The 18,033-nt window shown below is 40.9% G+C and overlaps 1 protein-coding gene across 2 annotated transcripts; it reads right to left on the bottom strand.

Annotated features, from left to right (window-relative positions):
• Positions 1-9,239: 9,239 nt before the first annotated feature.
• On the bottom strand, positions 9,240-16,943 carry SLC25A29 (solute carrier family 25 member 29). Of its 2 annotated transcripts, XM_057418933.1 has the most exons (5): positions 16,829-16,901; positions 15,263-15,306; positions 13,313-13,347; positions 10,733-10,816; positions 9,240-10,104 (listed from the first exon to the last, which is right to left on the bottom strand). In XM_057418933.1, exon 5 carries the CDS (start codon positions 10,069-10,071, stop codon positions 9,361-9,363), a length of 711 nt encoding a protein of 236 aa, XP_057274916.1. In that variant the 5' UTR covers positions 10,072-10,104; positions 10,733-10,816; positions 13,313-13,347; positions 15,263-15,306; positions 16,829-16,901; the 3' UTR covers positions 9,240-9,360. The 2 variants fall into 2 exon arrangements, with proteins under 2 accessions (XP_057274916.1, XP_057274915.1); XM_057418932.1 differs by lacking the exon at positions 13,313-13,347 and having other exon boundaries at positions 16,829-16,943.
• Between the last annotated feature and the right edge of the window lie 1,090 nt (positions 16,944-18,033).

Below are 18,033 nucleotides of genomic sequence, written 5' to 3' on the forward strand. Positions count from 1 at the left end.
ATAATATGCACAGAAATGCGTAAGTATTATTTTTTAGATGCATGCGGCATATCTTAACATAGGAAAAATTGTTGTCAGTCTTTGAATTCTATTCCTAACAAGGTCACTAAAAATTTTCATTGCTAATTGAGTCCAGTTTGGTGGTAGTGGAAAAGCCATAGGTAATAATGAAACAATAGTTATGACCAAGGGAATTTTCATCTGGACATAGGTTAATCTGAACAGGGCAGCTCCAGTCTGAGGTTATTAGGGGTAAGGAAAGATGGGTATTTAATTGATTTAATTATAAAGTATGCTTTGGAACTTTGGCAGTAATTTTTATATAAAAGCAGTTCTTGAAATAGGACAATATACTGAGACTTTTATAGTTAAATTCTGTATACAGTTAAATTAGTGTCCATCCTTCTTGGAAGGAAATAAAATTAGTCCAGTCTAGTTCTAAATGACTTTTTTTTCTTAAACAGTATATATGATGGTGTGAGGCTTGCTCAGGTTTGCTTTCCTATGTCATAATGGTATCTGTTTCATTGAATTGCAAGGTAAAGAGGTTCCTTGATCATGTCAGTGCTTCATCCCTGGGCATACATTTGAGACTAAATTATTTGTTAAATATTTATTTGAGGATTAACTTGGAACCAAAACTTCTGTTGCCCGTAGTTATATTGTATCTAATTACAAAGAGAAATCTAAAAATTCTCATCTAGGCTTCAAATGAGTAGCATTCAATACACTCCTGAGTGTAAGTAGCAACACTTAGTAACACGAAAGATTTTGCTCTGTAACTAGCTTAATTTCTTCTTGGGTGTGAATAAATACTTGCATTGAGCATCTTCTGTAAGTTATTTAAGCTTTTAGAGTGTAATTGGCACATCTTGTTGATCAAAGTTCATGCTTAGCTGATTCCCGTCTTCCTTACGGATTTGCAATGAAGAAATTGCAGGCATGGAGATTAGCAACAGAGTTGACTTTGCAACCACCATTGCCGGCCTGCTGTCAGCAAGTTTCTGCTTTATGTGATCACCTACTTCAACGCAAATTCAGGTAAAGGGAGGAGAGTAAGGGGTGGGGGAGGTACAGACAGTGGGTTTAAAGCTGGCAAAAACATTTAAGTATTTACTAGTCATGCCTATTCTGCTCATTTGATCTTAACATTTCATATTGCCTCACCTCGTTCTCTTGCTCCTGAAATGGAAGGAGACAAATTTTGTACCTGTGTGTCTCTTGGCCTCAGATCAGTTTTTAAAAGGTAGAAGTGCCTAGACTAAGTGGCTGTGACGTTTGTGGTCTGCCAGTAGCAATAAGTCCTGCTTTAAATAGAAGACAAACTGAACTTAAATACCTGTTACTTCTGGAAATTGTTTTTCTTGAAAAGGTTGTAGGAGGAGCCCAGTTACAGATTTGAAACACCTAAGTGAATAAATTATCAGTGAAATGGAATGCCAGGACCTCAGCTGAACTTGCACTTAAGTTACTATCTTTATGAAGAGGTTCGCTATTGAGTTGAGGTGGTGCAATTTGACATGCCCCCCACCCCAGTGGCCACAAATTGTCAATCAACAAAGCCAGGTCCTAAACACATTATAACAACATAGCTTATCAGCAGTAACACAGTTTTAAATGCAATCAAAGATCCTTCCCTCTGCTAACTCCACAGTAAAATCCAAAACAAGCAACAGAAATGGCAAAAATATTGAGGCTTTAAAATATCGGAGAAAGCTGATCCCTTCAAAGTACTAGATGAAGAGGAATGGCGGTGGTAATAAAAGGTGTTACCACGTGGTCATCATCTGCCCTAAAGTGATCACAGGATAGTGTATCAGTGTGTGCCTTGAAGAAATGGACCAGTCTTTTTACTCGGTTAAGATGCACAAACTCGATAGTATGTGCTGAACGGAGTTCTTCAAAATGTGATTCTCTAATGCCTAGAAGAAATGAAGAAAAATCAGGTTATTAGGGCCACACAAATCACTATTGGAAGTCAAGCAGTAGCTGTTACTGGCCTTGGTTGATCAGTTGTTTTATGACAGCATTTTGGAATAATAAATTCTTCATCTGTACAGTGCTTAAGTCTGTTACAGTGGCTTGAGATGAGGGAAATAAACAATGCTTGTTTCAGGATTAAGCTTTGACTTCTTAGTAGATGCACAAGAGTTCCCATATTGCTTAAAACTGGGGGGAAATCAAAGGTCTTTCAAAAGCTTCAGAACTTGGGGTGGATTTTAAAACAATGTAAATAGGGTGTAAGTTTTTCAGGGAGGAATAGAAGTTGGACTCTTATTCAGGCAGAAAGTATGCTGCTTCATAACTGTGTAAATGAAATGGTTAAAAAGTAGCACTGTCCTTGGGAAGAGTCCCAGTGCAGAAGAATGGGAGTGTGATGTGAGGAAGAGGGCGTGAGACCCTGCTGTGGAGCACAAGCAGAAACATCTACACAGTGATCCACAAAGGTATAAACAAATTAGAGGATAAATGTATGTGTTTGTATTATCATGAGACTCAGTATTCATTTTGATCATATGAATTGATCTAGTGTCAAGCTGCAGAAGTCTAACAGTGTGAAGATGGCATTTACAGCAATGCAGGTACCACCTGAGTGGCTACCAGTCTCATTTTGTAAGGTAATTTAATCTCTGATCCTTCACTCATTTTTATTCTCTCTGCCTAAAATAAACAAGCTTGGGCATGTTTATACGTACTTACAGTCATCCTATATTTTTTGTGTAGATTTTTTTTCTTACTCCTCTGGAAGCAATCTGGAGATTATTGAATTTCCTTTTGGAGAAAGCACATAAGAATCAATGTAAGGGTTCATATGAACTTTTCAGGTGCTGTTTTCCCCTAAAGTTGTCAGAAGAGCACTGTTTGCTGTAGGTAAGTAAGTAAGATCACTTGTAGCAACTGCTTTTTAGGCAATTCCAGTTTTGGGGCTTAAATCTTCTGTTGATTTTTCCTGACAAAAAAGCTTTAAGACTGGATGCTGTTTGGATACCATTCCTTCTGTTGTACGTTACAGTGTGGACATAACATCCCTCTTGTGAACGGTGCTCTCACCAGGTTCCAGCATAAACCGGAAGCTCTCTTCAGGCGGATGCCTTAAGTTCTGTTGAAATGGTCGATTAGGGGAAGAAAGGGATGGAGAGTTGTTGAGCTTGTTGCAGGACTTCTGTATGCTTCTCTTAAAACCACTTTTGTGTTAAGTGTTCTTGAAAGTTTCTAACTGGGCTGATGCTAGGTAGCATCTATGTCAATGCTTTGTTTTGCTCTGTACGGATGCTCTTGAATAGTAGTTTGCCAGGAGATGGCAGTGAATTACCAGTTTGTACAGCATGACCCGCAGACAGAATAGCGAAGTGTCAGGCTGCCCCTGTAAGGTCAAGTGTGTGTAGGGTGTCCTATGGTGTTCAGCAGACCTTAACAGACTTGGAAGATCTAATGTTCTGTAGTGTTAATGAATGTGCTTTTAGCTGTAAATGGCTATTTTAGTTAGCTGATAGATATGTAAAACACCTGTGCAGTGGCTTCCTGAAGAGTCTCAGCTCACCTGAGGCAGTTAGGACCTTGCCATTTGACTTCCTTTCACTGTGTTCCTTCCTAATGATTGCAAGGTAATTGCAGGGACTGCAGGACAGATCCTCCGAGTGCCCTACGTTGTTGCTCTTCAGGGAATCAAAGATCTCAAACTGCTTCTCTCTCCAGATGAGGCCCACAGTAAAGGTGTATTTCAGAAGAATGTTTTTCATGAGTAACAGGTATATTTTTGAGATACATCATAGAGCAGATAAATACTAGGCATAAGATGGGCTGCTTGTTAAACGGTGAAAGATGCATGCACAAAAAAACTTGGTGACCAGATGTGGCGTAATATACTTTAGCTAAAGCTCATCCCAGCAGTCAGTTGCAGGACAAATCTGTATAAAACTGTCTTATTAGTTAGTGTTTTCATTTAAGGGCTCATGAAGTCAGGTGTCCTTTAGAGCTGCAAGATACTTGCCAAGAACCTCACTAATGGTGCCAGTTGCAATTTTGGCTTGCAGTGTTTTTGCCTGCCTCGCACATGGGTCATCATGCAGCTTATGTTTTGACTTATTTTTTAACAGGTTTCTATTTTTCTTAGCAAAACAGAAGATTCTCCCATAGCCTGAAAGTGCTTGCCAATGTTTATGGTTTGGAAGTGGATTGCAAGGAATAACCTGCAGATAGGCCATAGTATTTTCCTTTTGTGTGGTTTCTTGTTTATTTTTTTATTCTTTCCTCTTGCATAGGTTAGGGATAGGGGATTTCATCTCATTTTTTTTCCAGTGTGTGAAATGAAAGTGTACAGTACTGGCAGGAAAGCAGGTATCTGCCTGGAGGAAATAGAGGGTGAGAGTTGTTTTTACTTTTACCTCCTTCAATTACAGTTTAAATACTTGGACTTTATTACTAGCCTGTTTGAAAACTACCTTTATAGACTCTTAAGTGAAAGATGGTATTAAGTGAAAATACATCACTGCACAAGTTGTGTGGCCTGGTTGATTGCAACACTTGAGTATACCTGATCTAGTATAAATCTCTGCTTAAGGCAACTAGATTAGAATCATAGATCATAGAATATTTTGGAAGGGACCTTCAGAGGCCATCTAGTCCAACCCCCTTGCAATGAACAGTGCAGATTGGGTCCTAGAAAAAGTGTACTAATCTTATTTAATACCAGCTTTAGTCTAGCCAAGTCAGATTACTCCAGCAGCAGTTCTTCCTATTTGAATATATTTAGCAAGCAGTGCAGACTATGAGGTCAACCTTCATTATGATTTTAGTATTTTATTGATTGACACCTAGATATGGTTGAAATGGAGCAACTCTATTTTACTGTTAGTAAAAAAAACTGTGTTTCAGTAAGAAAAATCAGTCAAAATACAATAATGATTGATCATATAGTCATAGAATGATTTGTTTGGTTTGGAAGGGACCTTAAAGATCATCTAGTTCCAACACCCCTGCCATGGGCAGGGACATCTTCCACTAGACCAGGTTGCTCAAAACCCCATCCATCCTTGCCTTGAACACTGCGAGGGGTGGGGCAGCCACAGTTTCTCTGGGCAACCCGTTCCAGTGTCTCACCACCCTCACAGTAAAAAAGTTCTTCCTAATGTCTAATCTAAATCTACCCTTTTTCAGTTTACAGCCATTCCCCCTTGTCCTGTCACTACATGCCCTTGTAAAGAGTTGCTTTCCAGCTTTTCTGTAGGTCCCCTGTAGGTACTGAAGGCTGCAGTAAGGTCTGTCCCAAGCTTTCTCTTCCCCAGCCTGAAAAACCCCAACTCTCTCAGCCTGTCAGATGATGCCAAGAATTTTAACTGTGTTATTTAAAAGTTTTATTGACTTGAAGGGTATTTTGTGAGCATTAGGACTTGCCTTTTTTCCATTTATATCAATATATATGGTATTATTTTTCACTGCAGACCTCTGCTTGCTTGCTTTTAATTTATTGCTGAAACTAAAGCTTAACAGCACATTCTAGGTCAAATAATAGTGATAATAAACTCTAAGACAAACTTTTACTGTATAACGTGTTATTGTGACTATTACGTCACTATTCATTTTTTTTGTTGTTAGTGATAACCATTTTTGTAGTTAGCATAACACTAGTACAAAAATTGCAAAGCAGTTGCACTGGGAGTTTGAAAACAGCTTATTTTCCTCTGGTTCACTCCCTTACTGACCATGAAATTCCATAAATTCCTGGACATTGACAAGCAGTTTGCTTCCTTAGGATTTCAAAGGCTATCTCAGCTAAGTTTGGCCCAGAAAGTTTTCTGGTTCCCTACTCTCTTTCTGTGTCTCCTAGAGTCATACAGTCCCTTAGATCCTTCATCTATCGCTATGACTGTGGTGTTTGATGCATCACATTGCCTTGTTAAAGCTTCTGTTTTCTCTAGCTGTTTTTCTGGCAGAAGAGGGTTTGCATGCACTTTCTGCTAATCTAATGGTGTTTGGCACACTTTTCTGGCCTTCAGGTTGTTCTTTAACTACCCACAGATCAAAAGCCTGGCTAACAACAGCTGTTAATGCCTGTTTTCCAGTCTAATAGTAAATATACTCAATTTCCGAGAACAAACAGATCTCTTCTCCGAAAGGTCAACTCTATACTTGTGCTGTGGTAAGTTTCCCAGCATGCTACCTGTCCTGCACCTGCAGTGTACAGGTTTTCATCCCCTGAATGTCTTGCTACTTTTTCATCTGAACTGTAAAAAAAAGCGGTATGCAGAGAAAGGCAAGGAAGAAAAGCAAAAAAATACTGTTGTGTTATAGTTGCAGCCATGATAAAATAGCTTCTTTAAAACTTGAGGGTGGGGGGTTAACTGTCTACTCTTTATTCCTCTTGTCCTAATTGTCTGTATTTGTGGCTGCAACTTGTGACGCTGGTATCTCCCATCCACTAGCAGGGTGGGTCATAAGAAAGTAGGGTATGGAGAGTTGATAGTAGGCGAGTTTTAGTTTTGGTTAATTTTATCTTATTCCCTTCACTTGCTAGGGTATTAATAGAGTATCTCCTATTGCATATTATGATGCTTGATAATACTTGTAGGAAGGAGGATCTGTCAAGGCAGAATACAGTTTGTCTGACTTGGTTAAATTGGATGACATATTATCCAATTTAGTGGGAAGAAACTGAATCATGTTTAAAAAGGCTGAAACTATTGCCTAGCTTGGTTTAATAATTAGAAGCTGCACAGCTTTTGAGCAGCTAACATCAGACTAGGTTGAAAGCTGGCTTTCTCCCTCCTCTTTGGCTTGTTGAGTAACCTCTAGTCTCTGCTACTGATTATTTCTTTTAAGTTCCAGATGGATGAATTTCTGGAGAGAATTTTAGTAAATACTGCAAGTAGAACATTGTATGGCCCTTTCTGTTACTGTCTTTTAGGGACACAGTGTTTGCTTATTCTGAGTACTTGTTTTGGTGCCATAGTTCAAAACATTGTTGCTCCTTCTCAGAGAACATTAGGTACTTGACTGGAACTGCTCCTGGTCAGGGTTAGTTGGAGAAGTGGTGGCCTTTCCCTTATCTAGCACCTTGTCTGTGTGGCTTTTTATTTGGAATATTGATGCTCTTTGTGAGCTTGTTGTGCTGTCTAGAAACAAAAAGCTACAAGTGACACAGCTTTTTGCTAAACGTGTACATCTTGGAGCCAAGCATTCTTCTGATTTAGGTATGAATGGTGCTGTTGGCACACCTCGTACTTGACTCTGATCTGCTTTGCAGGGACTCTTGACTTCTGCAGTTGTGCAGCCCTGATGCTGATCAGCACTGCTTAAACCAAATAAATGCATAATATGAAAGGGTGAGGCATGCTGCTAGCTCTTTGGCTCTAAAAGCAGGATTTTTCTCTTAGTAGCTATAATATCTTCGAGTGAGGTACTCACTGAAAACACCAGCTTGAAGAAGCAAGTTCAGGCAACTTCCCTCCTTGGCTTCAGTGAACACTAAGCCAGAACAAGGCATTCCCTCCTTGGCTTCAGTGAACACTAAGCCAGAACAAGGCACTGCACTTCCTGGTGGTGTATGGAAGGTGGATGAGGAACAAGCTTCTTCAGGTATAAGCCAGAAACCCCACTCTTTTCAAGCTAGATTTAACACAGTGAAGCATCTGAGCAAAACAGAAGAAACTTTAAAAGAACCAAAGTCAAAATTTTAAAAAAATTTATTCCCTCAATTTTATATACAGTAATTCCCTCAATTTTATATACAGTAATTACAGTACAAAGGTGTAAATGGTCTTTGTTGTGAATTGTTGTGCATATGCAGCTTAGTAGACAGATTTAACATTCAATTTGAATCTCAGTGCAAGTAGGCACTAAAACATCCAACATACCTCCAAGGTATAAAAAGACATACCAGTTTTACAGGTTTCTCCAGCATATTTTGTTACAGTGCAAAAAGCTATGAAATAAGGTTTCTTTAGAAAATTCACATAAATTAAACACATATTGCACTTGTCCCAACCAAAAGGGTAACAAGTTATACTTACTGAACTAGTTTATGTTTCAGAACATTCCTCACACACATGCGCTCCTTCCTCCTGACTATTTGTGCTAAATATGTGTAGTTTAAATCTTAAATAAGTGTTTATGGATCTTTGAACTAATACAGTCCCTCTTGAGCAGACTGCTAAAGAAAAAGAAATTACAGCAGATTAACAAGAAAATTCTCCAAACTCTATTCAGGCTTCTATCCAGTAGCACTGTAACTAAACACATAAAAATCGGTGTTGTTTAAATTCAGAATACAAGTGTATTGAACATCAACCATTTTCGGTGGTTACACCCCTATTTTCGGGGAAGGTATAAAGCTGCCAGTTCTAAACATGTACATATTTCTGCTGTACATCAGGCTGCTAAGCTAACATTGCATCCACAAACATTTGTGCAATACCACGGGTAGGACTTTGATTTCTGTACATCGCTGGCTGCTATGGGGTATATTGGGAGAAAGGGGCAAAGTTGCATTAACTTTGGAGAACAAAGTCTACTTGGGCTGAATCTGTGTCGATGGAATCCGTGCACTGCCAAACAAGAAATAGAGGTGAAGGCAAACAACATCAGTGTTGCTAGATTTGAGTTTCCCTAAACCCTTACAAGCCTTGAGAATTAAAGGAACAAGTGCATATGATTGCAGATGATAACTTTGTGCTTAAGATACTTATTCAAAGCTGAAAGGTAAGGGAGTGCCTTAGGAACAAATAACTTTCTTTTTTGCCTTTTTTTTTTTTTTTTTTTTTTTTTTTAGCAAACCAGTATGAACAAAGTTGCTACTAAAATACTGACATATAAAGGCAGAAGAAAAGTAAAACATGGCTAGCTGAATGCTAGTTCATGTCTTAAACAGTTCAGGGTTACCTGCAAAATGCCTCCAACATTTCATTTCTCCCCACACTTCACCTTAGAGAACTATACTTCTTCCTGTTACATACAAAAACCAGCATTTATTTTCTGAAAACATTTCTGCATTCAACTCATTCAGAACATGAGTGGAAGAAAACCTGACTTCTGGTACTACAACATTCTTCAGATCCAAATCTGGAGCTGCAACAGTGACTGTACAGGACTTTCTAAAGGCAGGTTCCCATCTTACTTGCATACTACTAGATATGAAGTCCTTAATAAGGCAGCAGGTTCCCATCTTACTTGCATACGACTAGATATGAAGTCCTTAGTAAGGCAGTATGTACTTTATACAAGTAATGAGATTAAATCCTAACTTGACACATTTAGGAATTCTTTATACAGATAGTATACGTTCACACCACTTGTGCGGGTCGTGTTAAAACTCAAAAATCCCAAGTAGCCAGGCTTTGGATCAGGAGAACAAACAGATAAGGTTCACAAACTGGAAGGCTGCTGGATTACTGGACCTGGTTCACATTCACGAAGATTGTCTTCTGACCTCATATACATTAGGAACACAGTGACAGTAGCAAAGGTAGCTGCGTTGACAGGAAAAGCACGGAGAAGTGTGGAAGTAAGACCTCTTGTGAACACCCTCCAGCCTTCTTCATGGTAACTCTTTCTGACACAGTCTAAAATGCCATTGTATTGTGTAACGCCTCCAACTCCATCAGCCTGAAGCCGGGATTTGATCACATCCATGGGATAGGTTGAGAGCCAGGATACTATTCCTGATATCCCTCCAGAAAACAGCAGTTTTGGAATAACATAACTGTCTTCAGCTTCACAGCCTAAATACCTGGTCATTAAGTCATAGGTCAGGAAGTAAAAGCCAAAGCTTGGAGTCTCTCTTATGAATGTAGAGACCATGCCCCTGTTGATACCCCTTAGCCCTTCCTTTTGATAGATTTTGATCAAACAATCCAGAGAATTTTTGTAGTTCTTTGTTTTTAGTTTATATTCACCTGTTCCTTGAAGCTGCATTCTTGTCTTTGCCAACTCCATGGGACAGCAGATGACGCACTGGATAGCCCCTGCTGCTGACCCTGCAAGGAACTGGTTTAGAGGAGTGTCTTTTCCAAGAGCACGAAGTGTGTTTCCTTGTACACCGAACACAAGCGCGTTAATGAAGGTGAGTCCCATCATTGGTGACCCAATACCTTTATAGAGTCCAAAAGCCTAATGGAAGAAGGAAGGAAAACCCCTTTTCAACAGTTATATTCATAAACCTCCTGAAACTGTGCAGAATGTGGCTTTTCTGGCTCTCCCTCCTGTCCTAATTTTCTAGTAGTGGCCATGAGACGAGTACCATCTTGCTTTGTAATAATTTAATTGCTGCCTAAACCACAAAAATCTAACCACTTTTAGCAGTACAAATACAATGCTGAACACATCCGGAAAACAATCTCAGTCCTTCCACAGAAAAGTTTTTCTGGCAAATTTTACACTTTAAGTAGCTAAAAGCCCAAAGCCACCCTTTTAGTTATGGTATTTAAGCTTCAGCAGCAAAAAACTCCCTTCACCAGTTTCTTCACTCATTGCTCAGATTGCTTGGATTCTCAGAAAACTAGCTATTCAAGTAACTTAATTAAAATGTTACCTTCAAAATAGCACCTTTCAGTTTAGTGATCTTCATGAAGTTTCTGGCAAACTTCTGACTACACTCTCTGCCCTATGCTCAAGTGAGGTTCAGAGTATGCCTGTCTCTCGTTCTTCAATATTTGTAGGGGTTTTAGCAGCTTTCCCACCCTTCCGATTGAAAATACATGAAGATACAAAATATGAAAAGCATTAATTTTGTACTTACAGATTCTTGTTTTATGATGGATTGAAAGCAATGGAAGGTCCCACGGTAGAGAGGTTTCTCTACATTTTGAACTTGCAGACGAACCTATAAAAAGTTGTACAAGGTACCGATTTGTATGTCAAGAACAGCCTAATTGGTAAATTAGTGTCTTGTGTATGTATGGAGATTTGCTATAGCAGTGTATATGCAAGAGCACAGGTTGGACACTGGAACACCACATGTGGCAAAATAACTTAGAAGTATTGTGTGTTTTGATTTAATTTTGGGGGTGAAAACATGAAAGTAGTATTAACTACTTGTGAATAATAGAAAAACACTATGTGGAAGTACAAGAGGGTACACCATTCTCTAGAGTTTTGGACAGGAGTTTCCAGTACTGACTAGAATAATTACTTTCTTTAGCTGCCAAAAATACTTCTGTTCACACTACAGAATAACTGTACAAACCTGATGTAAATATTTTTAAAAAATTCTAAGCATGAAATAAGGATAATTTTTAAAAGGCTGGGAACTTTCAATACCACCCCCATAGTATTTCTGCTGCTGAACCTGGGGACCCTTCACTAACATCTGGTATTTTTCAGAGGGTAGCTGGAAAGTGACTCTTTAAGATGTGTCTTTGCATAACAGTAAAAATCAACTTGTCCTTTTAAACCTTAGTCTGTTTTTTTTAACCTGCTGAACACAAACCATTGGTGAGGGTGTGGCCATTTCAAAGCTTTATTGTTAGTAATCAATTAACTTTTCTAAAATGGAAATGTTATGATCTGCTGGACAGATAGATGTCACTGTAACTGGCAATATGAGGGGAAAGTCCCTTTTCTAGATGTTTTTTAACTTGTAATGGAAAAGTCCACTCCTGTTTTTTGCTGCTAATTTGTCCTTGACACACTTAAAGTCTCAAAGCTGCCCAGTTCATGCAAAGCCCTACACTGCAGTAAACTCAATAAATTGATTGGCAAAGTTAGGAATCTGTCATTGATCTTTAGCATGGAGAGCTGCAGTATTCCTCAGAAAAGATGCTTATCAGCCATTTAATGCTGCTGCAGCTCTAGGGCAAAAAAACCTTCAAGTCTCTTAGTCTGAACAGAAGAAAATATCAGATCTGTGTGAAAAATTTCTGACTTTATGATCTTTCTGTCACTGTTTCCCTAGAGTAGTAATAAACACCACCCCAAAGATGACAGCCCTGCACAATGATGTTGAAAAGGATTTGGAGACATGGTTTGTCAAAATTCTATAATTGGGGTAGCTTTCTTTTTGAGACAAAAAAGAAAATAAATATATTTCAGGGGGTTTATATTCTTACAACATGTGACTTTTGATTTACAAAACAAAGTTTAGTTTTCAATGTCTTTTTAATATGCACATTAGTGTTTGCTAGCCATGCTGAGAGGCCAAGATCACTTCATCTTCCAAGATGGAAGAGGGCTTTAAAACATTTCAGTATCAAAAGTAGGCTTAGGGTAGAATTCAAAGAAAACAAATCCTTTGTTATCCAAAGTGACATTTGGGGGTAGGCAGATTGTTAAACCTTATCCATAGGCAAGGTCATAAATCTCAATAAGCTGTCAGAATTGGGCAAAACAAAGGTTTTATTCCATTTGCAGTTTACTGCTATGATTTCAAACCCTATCTGTATAAAGTCAGGGGACCTCCATGTGTATGGGCTTTGGGAGAATTGCAGCTTAGGAACTTTCTTGCTTTAGTGCTCCTATACATGTCTTCAGTAGTTTAGAATCAATCATATTCTGTATATAGGTTGAATTTCCTAGTGGCATAAAGCTCACACTGTTTTTGTCTAAATAATTTGTGAAATATTGACCAATGAAGCCTTGTTATAGGATAAAATATTTAGAAAATACTAACACTCTAGGTCCAAGAATGAAACCCAGCTCTTTCACTTGAGCACAGTGATGATTGCATAGGGGTACCCACATCAGCAAACTACCAGCCCAGGCAATTTCATTAGTATTAAAATGCCATATTCAACAAGCTCTTTAGTGTGTAAAACTATTGGAAGGATGAATCATGTGCAAAGTTTAACCCTCTGTTCTATTCCTTGCATAATATTCTGGCTTTCTCCTTATTTGAAACCACTAGTACTAAACTTTTAGGTCCAATAGTAACACACTGTAATTTCATGCCACTAAAGACTTCCATAGAGGTACTCAAGATTAAGCAAAATAACTCACCACACCCCCACAACAGTCCAAACATTTAATAATATGCAAATTAAGTCATTTGGAAGTGTTTGAGCACTGAAAATGACCTCCAAGGATATGCAGTGTTTAAGACCTCAATGACAGTGTACCTGAGATTGTTTTAGAGCCACTGTAGGTAGAAATGTGTACAGCCAGAAATGCATACCAGAAAGAAGGTTCAGAATAAGACTTTTAAAAAAATTTGTATCTTTAAACCCCACTCCCTCCATGCCCTAGCTGTAGAAGAGGGACACATCAGTATAAAACTAAAAAGGGGAAAAACTTCATAATTCTTTTAGGTCTTTATTTGAACTAATACATTTTGGAATAAATTAAGACTGAGAGAAACAGAAGTGTTCACCTGGGCTATACTTACTAGGTAACTCTCCCGTGATGAGGCTTATCTGTCATCTACAACAAAGTAACACTTTTGCTGTTAATGAAGACAGCCCCTAGCTCAGAAAGTAAAGGCAGTTAAAAGCAAAACAGCAATTTTATACATTTATACAACAAACCAGGGTCAAGGAGTTTGCCAGTTCTGAGAGCAGCTCAACTGTGGGTCTAGCAGGGCAACTTCACAGGCTTAATCTCTCCCTGTGTGTCCCACCATCCCCCTCCCCGCTATGTGAAACATGACCAACAGCCAAAAAAAAGCTTTAAAGCCAAGACAGAAGTAAAATTCTGGCTTATCTAAACAGCTTTCCCATTGTTCAGTTACATTAAGAACTTAACGGTCTAAGGTGACTACCACTTAGCCCTTTATACGCTACAGAACTATAAAAGAGGTTAATTCTTAACACACATACATACACAACTAGTTATGCAATGTCTTTTTTTTTAATAGACTAGTTATAGTGTTAGTTTTCCCACACAGAGTGGTGGCTATGCCAGCTAATAACACAAACATTAGTATTTAACAAAAAGAGATAATTGTTTATAATGCCTTCTAATGGGTATGAAAATATAGTGTGCCATGCTATATTTCATAAAACATTTAAAGTCATCCAGAAACAAGCTATTTGCTCTATTTCAAAGCAAGATGTTTTCTCTAAAGCCAACACATCTATTTGCATTAATAGATCTGCTGGAACTAACGTGGGAGCTGCAGTTTTGCAGACACTGCAGTGTTTGGTTTCATGCACTAAAGCTATTCCACTTTACAAACCAGGAAGACCCCACACGTGGTTAACTTCAGTTTGAGCACAGAATTTTAGCAGTTTTGCTGGCTTCAATGAAATGACCCATCACCTTCAGTTAAGCATGTAAAATTTGGCAGGATGGGGTACGCGAAGAGAGACAGCTGGCCCTGTACCACCATGAGAAAATGTGCAAGTCTGCATAATACTGCTCCTGAAAACATATACTAGGATCCAACCCAATTATTTAACAAGTGTGCCATATTCCGATAAACATACAGGTTTTGCTATATGAGCAGCTTGCACTTGACTAGCAAAGACTAATATCCAGGTAGGAAGGTCTGTGTTGAATTAGCCATTAGCTAATTAGTTCAATTAGCTAGAACACAGAATATGGTGATGACCTCAGTAATACTATCCAGCCCTTTGCATATCTAAATTCAGGAAGGTAGAGTTATTCCAAATATAGGTCTAGTGGGTGGCATGCTGCCTGCTGCAGTCAAGTGATCAGCTGTATTAATTCAGCAGGGAATATACTGACATGCCTTCTTCGATTCTTCCAGTGAGAGACTTTGGATTCAAGGATTTTAGGTTTCAAATCTTATCTTTGAAGGAGCTACCCTTAGTACGTATGATACATACAGCTCCCAGACCATCAGAAAATCAATCTTAACTTGCAGAGTTACAAAAATATATTAAAAGGAGGAAAAAGCCCCTGACAAACTTCATGCTGTGGATCTTTATGCACTTACACCCTTTGGCTAGTGTAACAAATTAATGCTTGAGGGGAAAACAAAACACAAGGTTTCAACCTAGTAACAAAGCAGGTTTGAGTTACAAAAGCAGAGGGGAGGCAGTTTTAGCAGTTAGTGATGAACAGTTGCAGAGAAGCAAGCTTAGGACAAAACTAAGTTAAATTGAAGATTGTACTTTCTAATACAACATTTTTACTACACTAACAAACTTTAAATTTAGGCCAATATTTGTCATGTTCCTGGATTGAATCATACATAGTTTTTTTTCAGTTCTGAATAGCTGCAGATCTACAACAGCGGTTGGGGAGGGTTGCTTCAGGCTTTCCAGTGCGGATTTATACTCCTACAGTGTCTGGGGATTTTTGGTTTTTTCCTCCTCCACTCCTTGAAAAACTTATTCTACCTAGAGACAAAGGTATTTTATAATCAACCCACCTTAACAGTGTCAAATGGGTGTCCTACCAGTACTCCTGCAGCACCTGAAATAAAACAAATGCCATGGTTATGACTCACAGTTTTCTTCTTTCATCAGTTTTCTTCCTGAATCCTTGGGGCTGCAGTAGCCCAAGCAGTACCTCCACAGACTGAGGCAGAGCCTTATTGGTAGGCCAGGGAAAGAGCATCCTATCAAGTCAGAAGATGAGACACCTACAGTTCAGTCCTTTAAGCCAACACTTGGTGCCTTTATGCTCCAGTCAAGCTCCTGGGCCCCAGGTGGGGGTTGAGGTGTGTGACTACAGAGCATGCCACACTGTACAGGATGGTCAGCAGTGATTCTGAGCCTCAGCCCAAGGTGAGTCCAGTGGGCAGAAATCACAGGTTTCCTCTGAAGCAAAACATTTCTCATAGATGCCAGCCACCCTGTGATGGCATAGAAAACCTGGAAGTTTCCCTAAAGGCAGAAAAAAAATCCCTGCACTCTGCCCACAGCCCTTCCAGATGCAATGGTAGCACCTGCAGAAGGACCATGCGTTACCAAAGCCCTCTGCTTTATTATAGCATCAAAGGATTTTTTAGAAGTTATATACAGGCCTGTTAGTTATACTAATCTGGATATATGCATTTGGCAAGTACTGGTTGAGGCAAGGAATCCTCTGGCTCTGTATTTCTCTGAACCATCGATCCATTTATGTTTGCTGACAACAGCAAGAACTACAAAGAGTGGTTCAGTGCACCTTCTTGCGTTGGCAGATAACATCCCTCCCTCTCCTGAGGGGATGTGGCAGAAATACAGTGCCCACTCTAGGATGGTGTAGTCCAGGTTGTTCAAAGCCAGCACAATGGCAAGATAGTCCAAATCACAAAAATAGCCATGTGCTGTGTTCAGCATGAAAAGACTGGTGGCACAACCAATCCTGTGGGATCCCTGACGAAGCAAGGATCACTAGGATGAAGTCAGAAGCTGCAAGAAAAAAAAAACATTCTCTTTGCCAGGGTGGCAAGGAGAACATCAAACGTGAATATCTGAAAAGACGCGAGAATAAATCTCCTGAATGCAATTTAACAACTGCTAAAAATAGGAGGGCCGTAAGCAGATGCACAGGGACGAGCAAGGCGAGCATAAGCATTCTCTCCTCTTCGTGTTCAACCTCCCCGCTACGGGCCTGCTGCTGCTCGTGTGCTCACCCGAGAGCTCTCTCCCAGCCAGCCAACGCATCCAGCCCCTTCGCGCAGGCCGGCTTCTGCCACAGGCAAGGCGGCCGCGGCCCCGCTCCTGCGGGAACCCCCCGAGACCTTCCGCTCCCCCTGCCCTTTCCCGGGATCGGCACTACCTGCGCCGGGGCGGCCGCTGCATCCCCTGTGCCCTGCTCAGGTCTCCGCTCCCAAAATAAAAGCGCTGCGCCCAGCCTTGCCCTCCCTCCGCCCCCCGCCTTTTTCTCACCCCCTTTTCCCCGCTATTTACAATTTATTTTTTTTTTATTCTCCCCCCTTTTTCCTTTCCTCCCATCCCTTTTTTCTTTATTTTCCTTTTTCCCGTTGCCCCCTTTTCCTGCCCCTCACCTCCGACGCATCCAGCGAGGAAATCCAGAGCCATGCTGGCACCCTCAGTCCCCAGCAGGGCCCGGCCCTTGCGCGATACCGCTCCGCGCACTGCCGCTGCCCGCCCCTCCGACCGCCCTTTCTACCGCCCGCCTCCGCCCCCCCCCAGCAGGGGGGCCGGACCGTGCCTGCGGAGGGGCGGGCACGGGGACAACTCCCCCTCGCGGATCGCAGCCACTGGCGGCTGCGCCGGGCGGCTCCGGGCAAAAGGCGGGACGGGACTAAAGGAGATGGGGGCTGGAGCCGCACGGGACTGGTCTGGTCTGTTTTGCAGCTATATCCGAGCAGTTAACCTGATGTAAAGGCAGAAATAAACATTGGAGGCTGGGATGTGGCGGTCTGGGGAGGGCGATCAGAAGTCAGAGCATCCCTCCCGCTGAGCATCAACACCCCGAGATGTTTGGGGTAGTTAGGGACGCTGTCCGCGGCGTCTTGCATTCTGGATGAGGCATCCCTGGGCGCTGGTGGTTGGAAAGCCTGCAGAGCTTATGCCGGAGGATTTTGGAGGGGGTGTCTCTTTTTAATAGCGATGAAACGTCTTCTATGAAGAGTGGCTGAGAGAGCTGAGGCTGTTCAGCCTGGGAAAGAGAAGGCTACAGGGAGACCTAGTTGTGGCATTTCCATACTTAAAGGGGGCTTATAAAGATGGTGAGAGACTTTTTACCAGAGTCTGAAATGGTAGAAGAAGGAGTAACCATTTAGCCCTAAACCTGAAGATACAGATTATAAACAAAGAAGAAATTCTTTAAGATGAGGGCGCTGAGGTGCTGGCACAGGTTGCCCAGAGAAGATGTGTCTGCCCCATCCCTGGCAGTGTTCAAGGCCAGGTTGAATGGGGCTTGGAGCAACCTGGTCTAGTGGAAGGTGTGCCTGCCCATGGCTGAGGGGTTGGAACTGGATAAGCTTTATGGTCCCTTCCAACCCAACCCATTCTGTGATTCTTTAACAGACTCCCCCACCAGTGTTAAACCAGAGAGTGAAGGAAAGGCTGCACCAGCAGATGTGGGCTCTAGGCCAACTCCTGCCCCCATGGCACAGCTGGAAGCACAGGGATGAGCCTCTACCTCTGATGATCATGGCCAGAAATCAGTAGCCTGCTGCCCATGGGATTTAGCAGAGACCTGGATCTCAGTATTACACGTTGCTGTCGAAGAGGCTTCTCCCAT

Source organism: Pezoporus wallicus, unplaced genomic scaffold, assembly GCF_028554395.1.
Source record: "Pezoporus wallicus isolate ANWC-B61680 ecotype Strahan unplaced genomic scaffold, APGP_CSIRO_Pwel_v1 contig_7066, whole genome shotgun sequence".
Taxonomy (NCBI): domain Eukaryota; kingdom Metazoa; phylum Chordata; class Aves; order Psittaciformes; family Psittacidae; genus Pezoporus; species Pezoporus wallicus.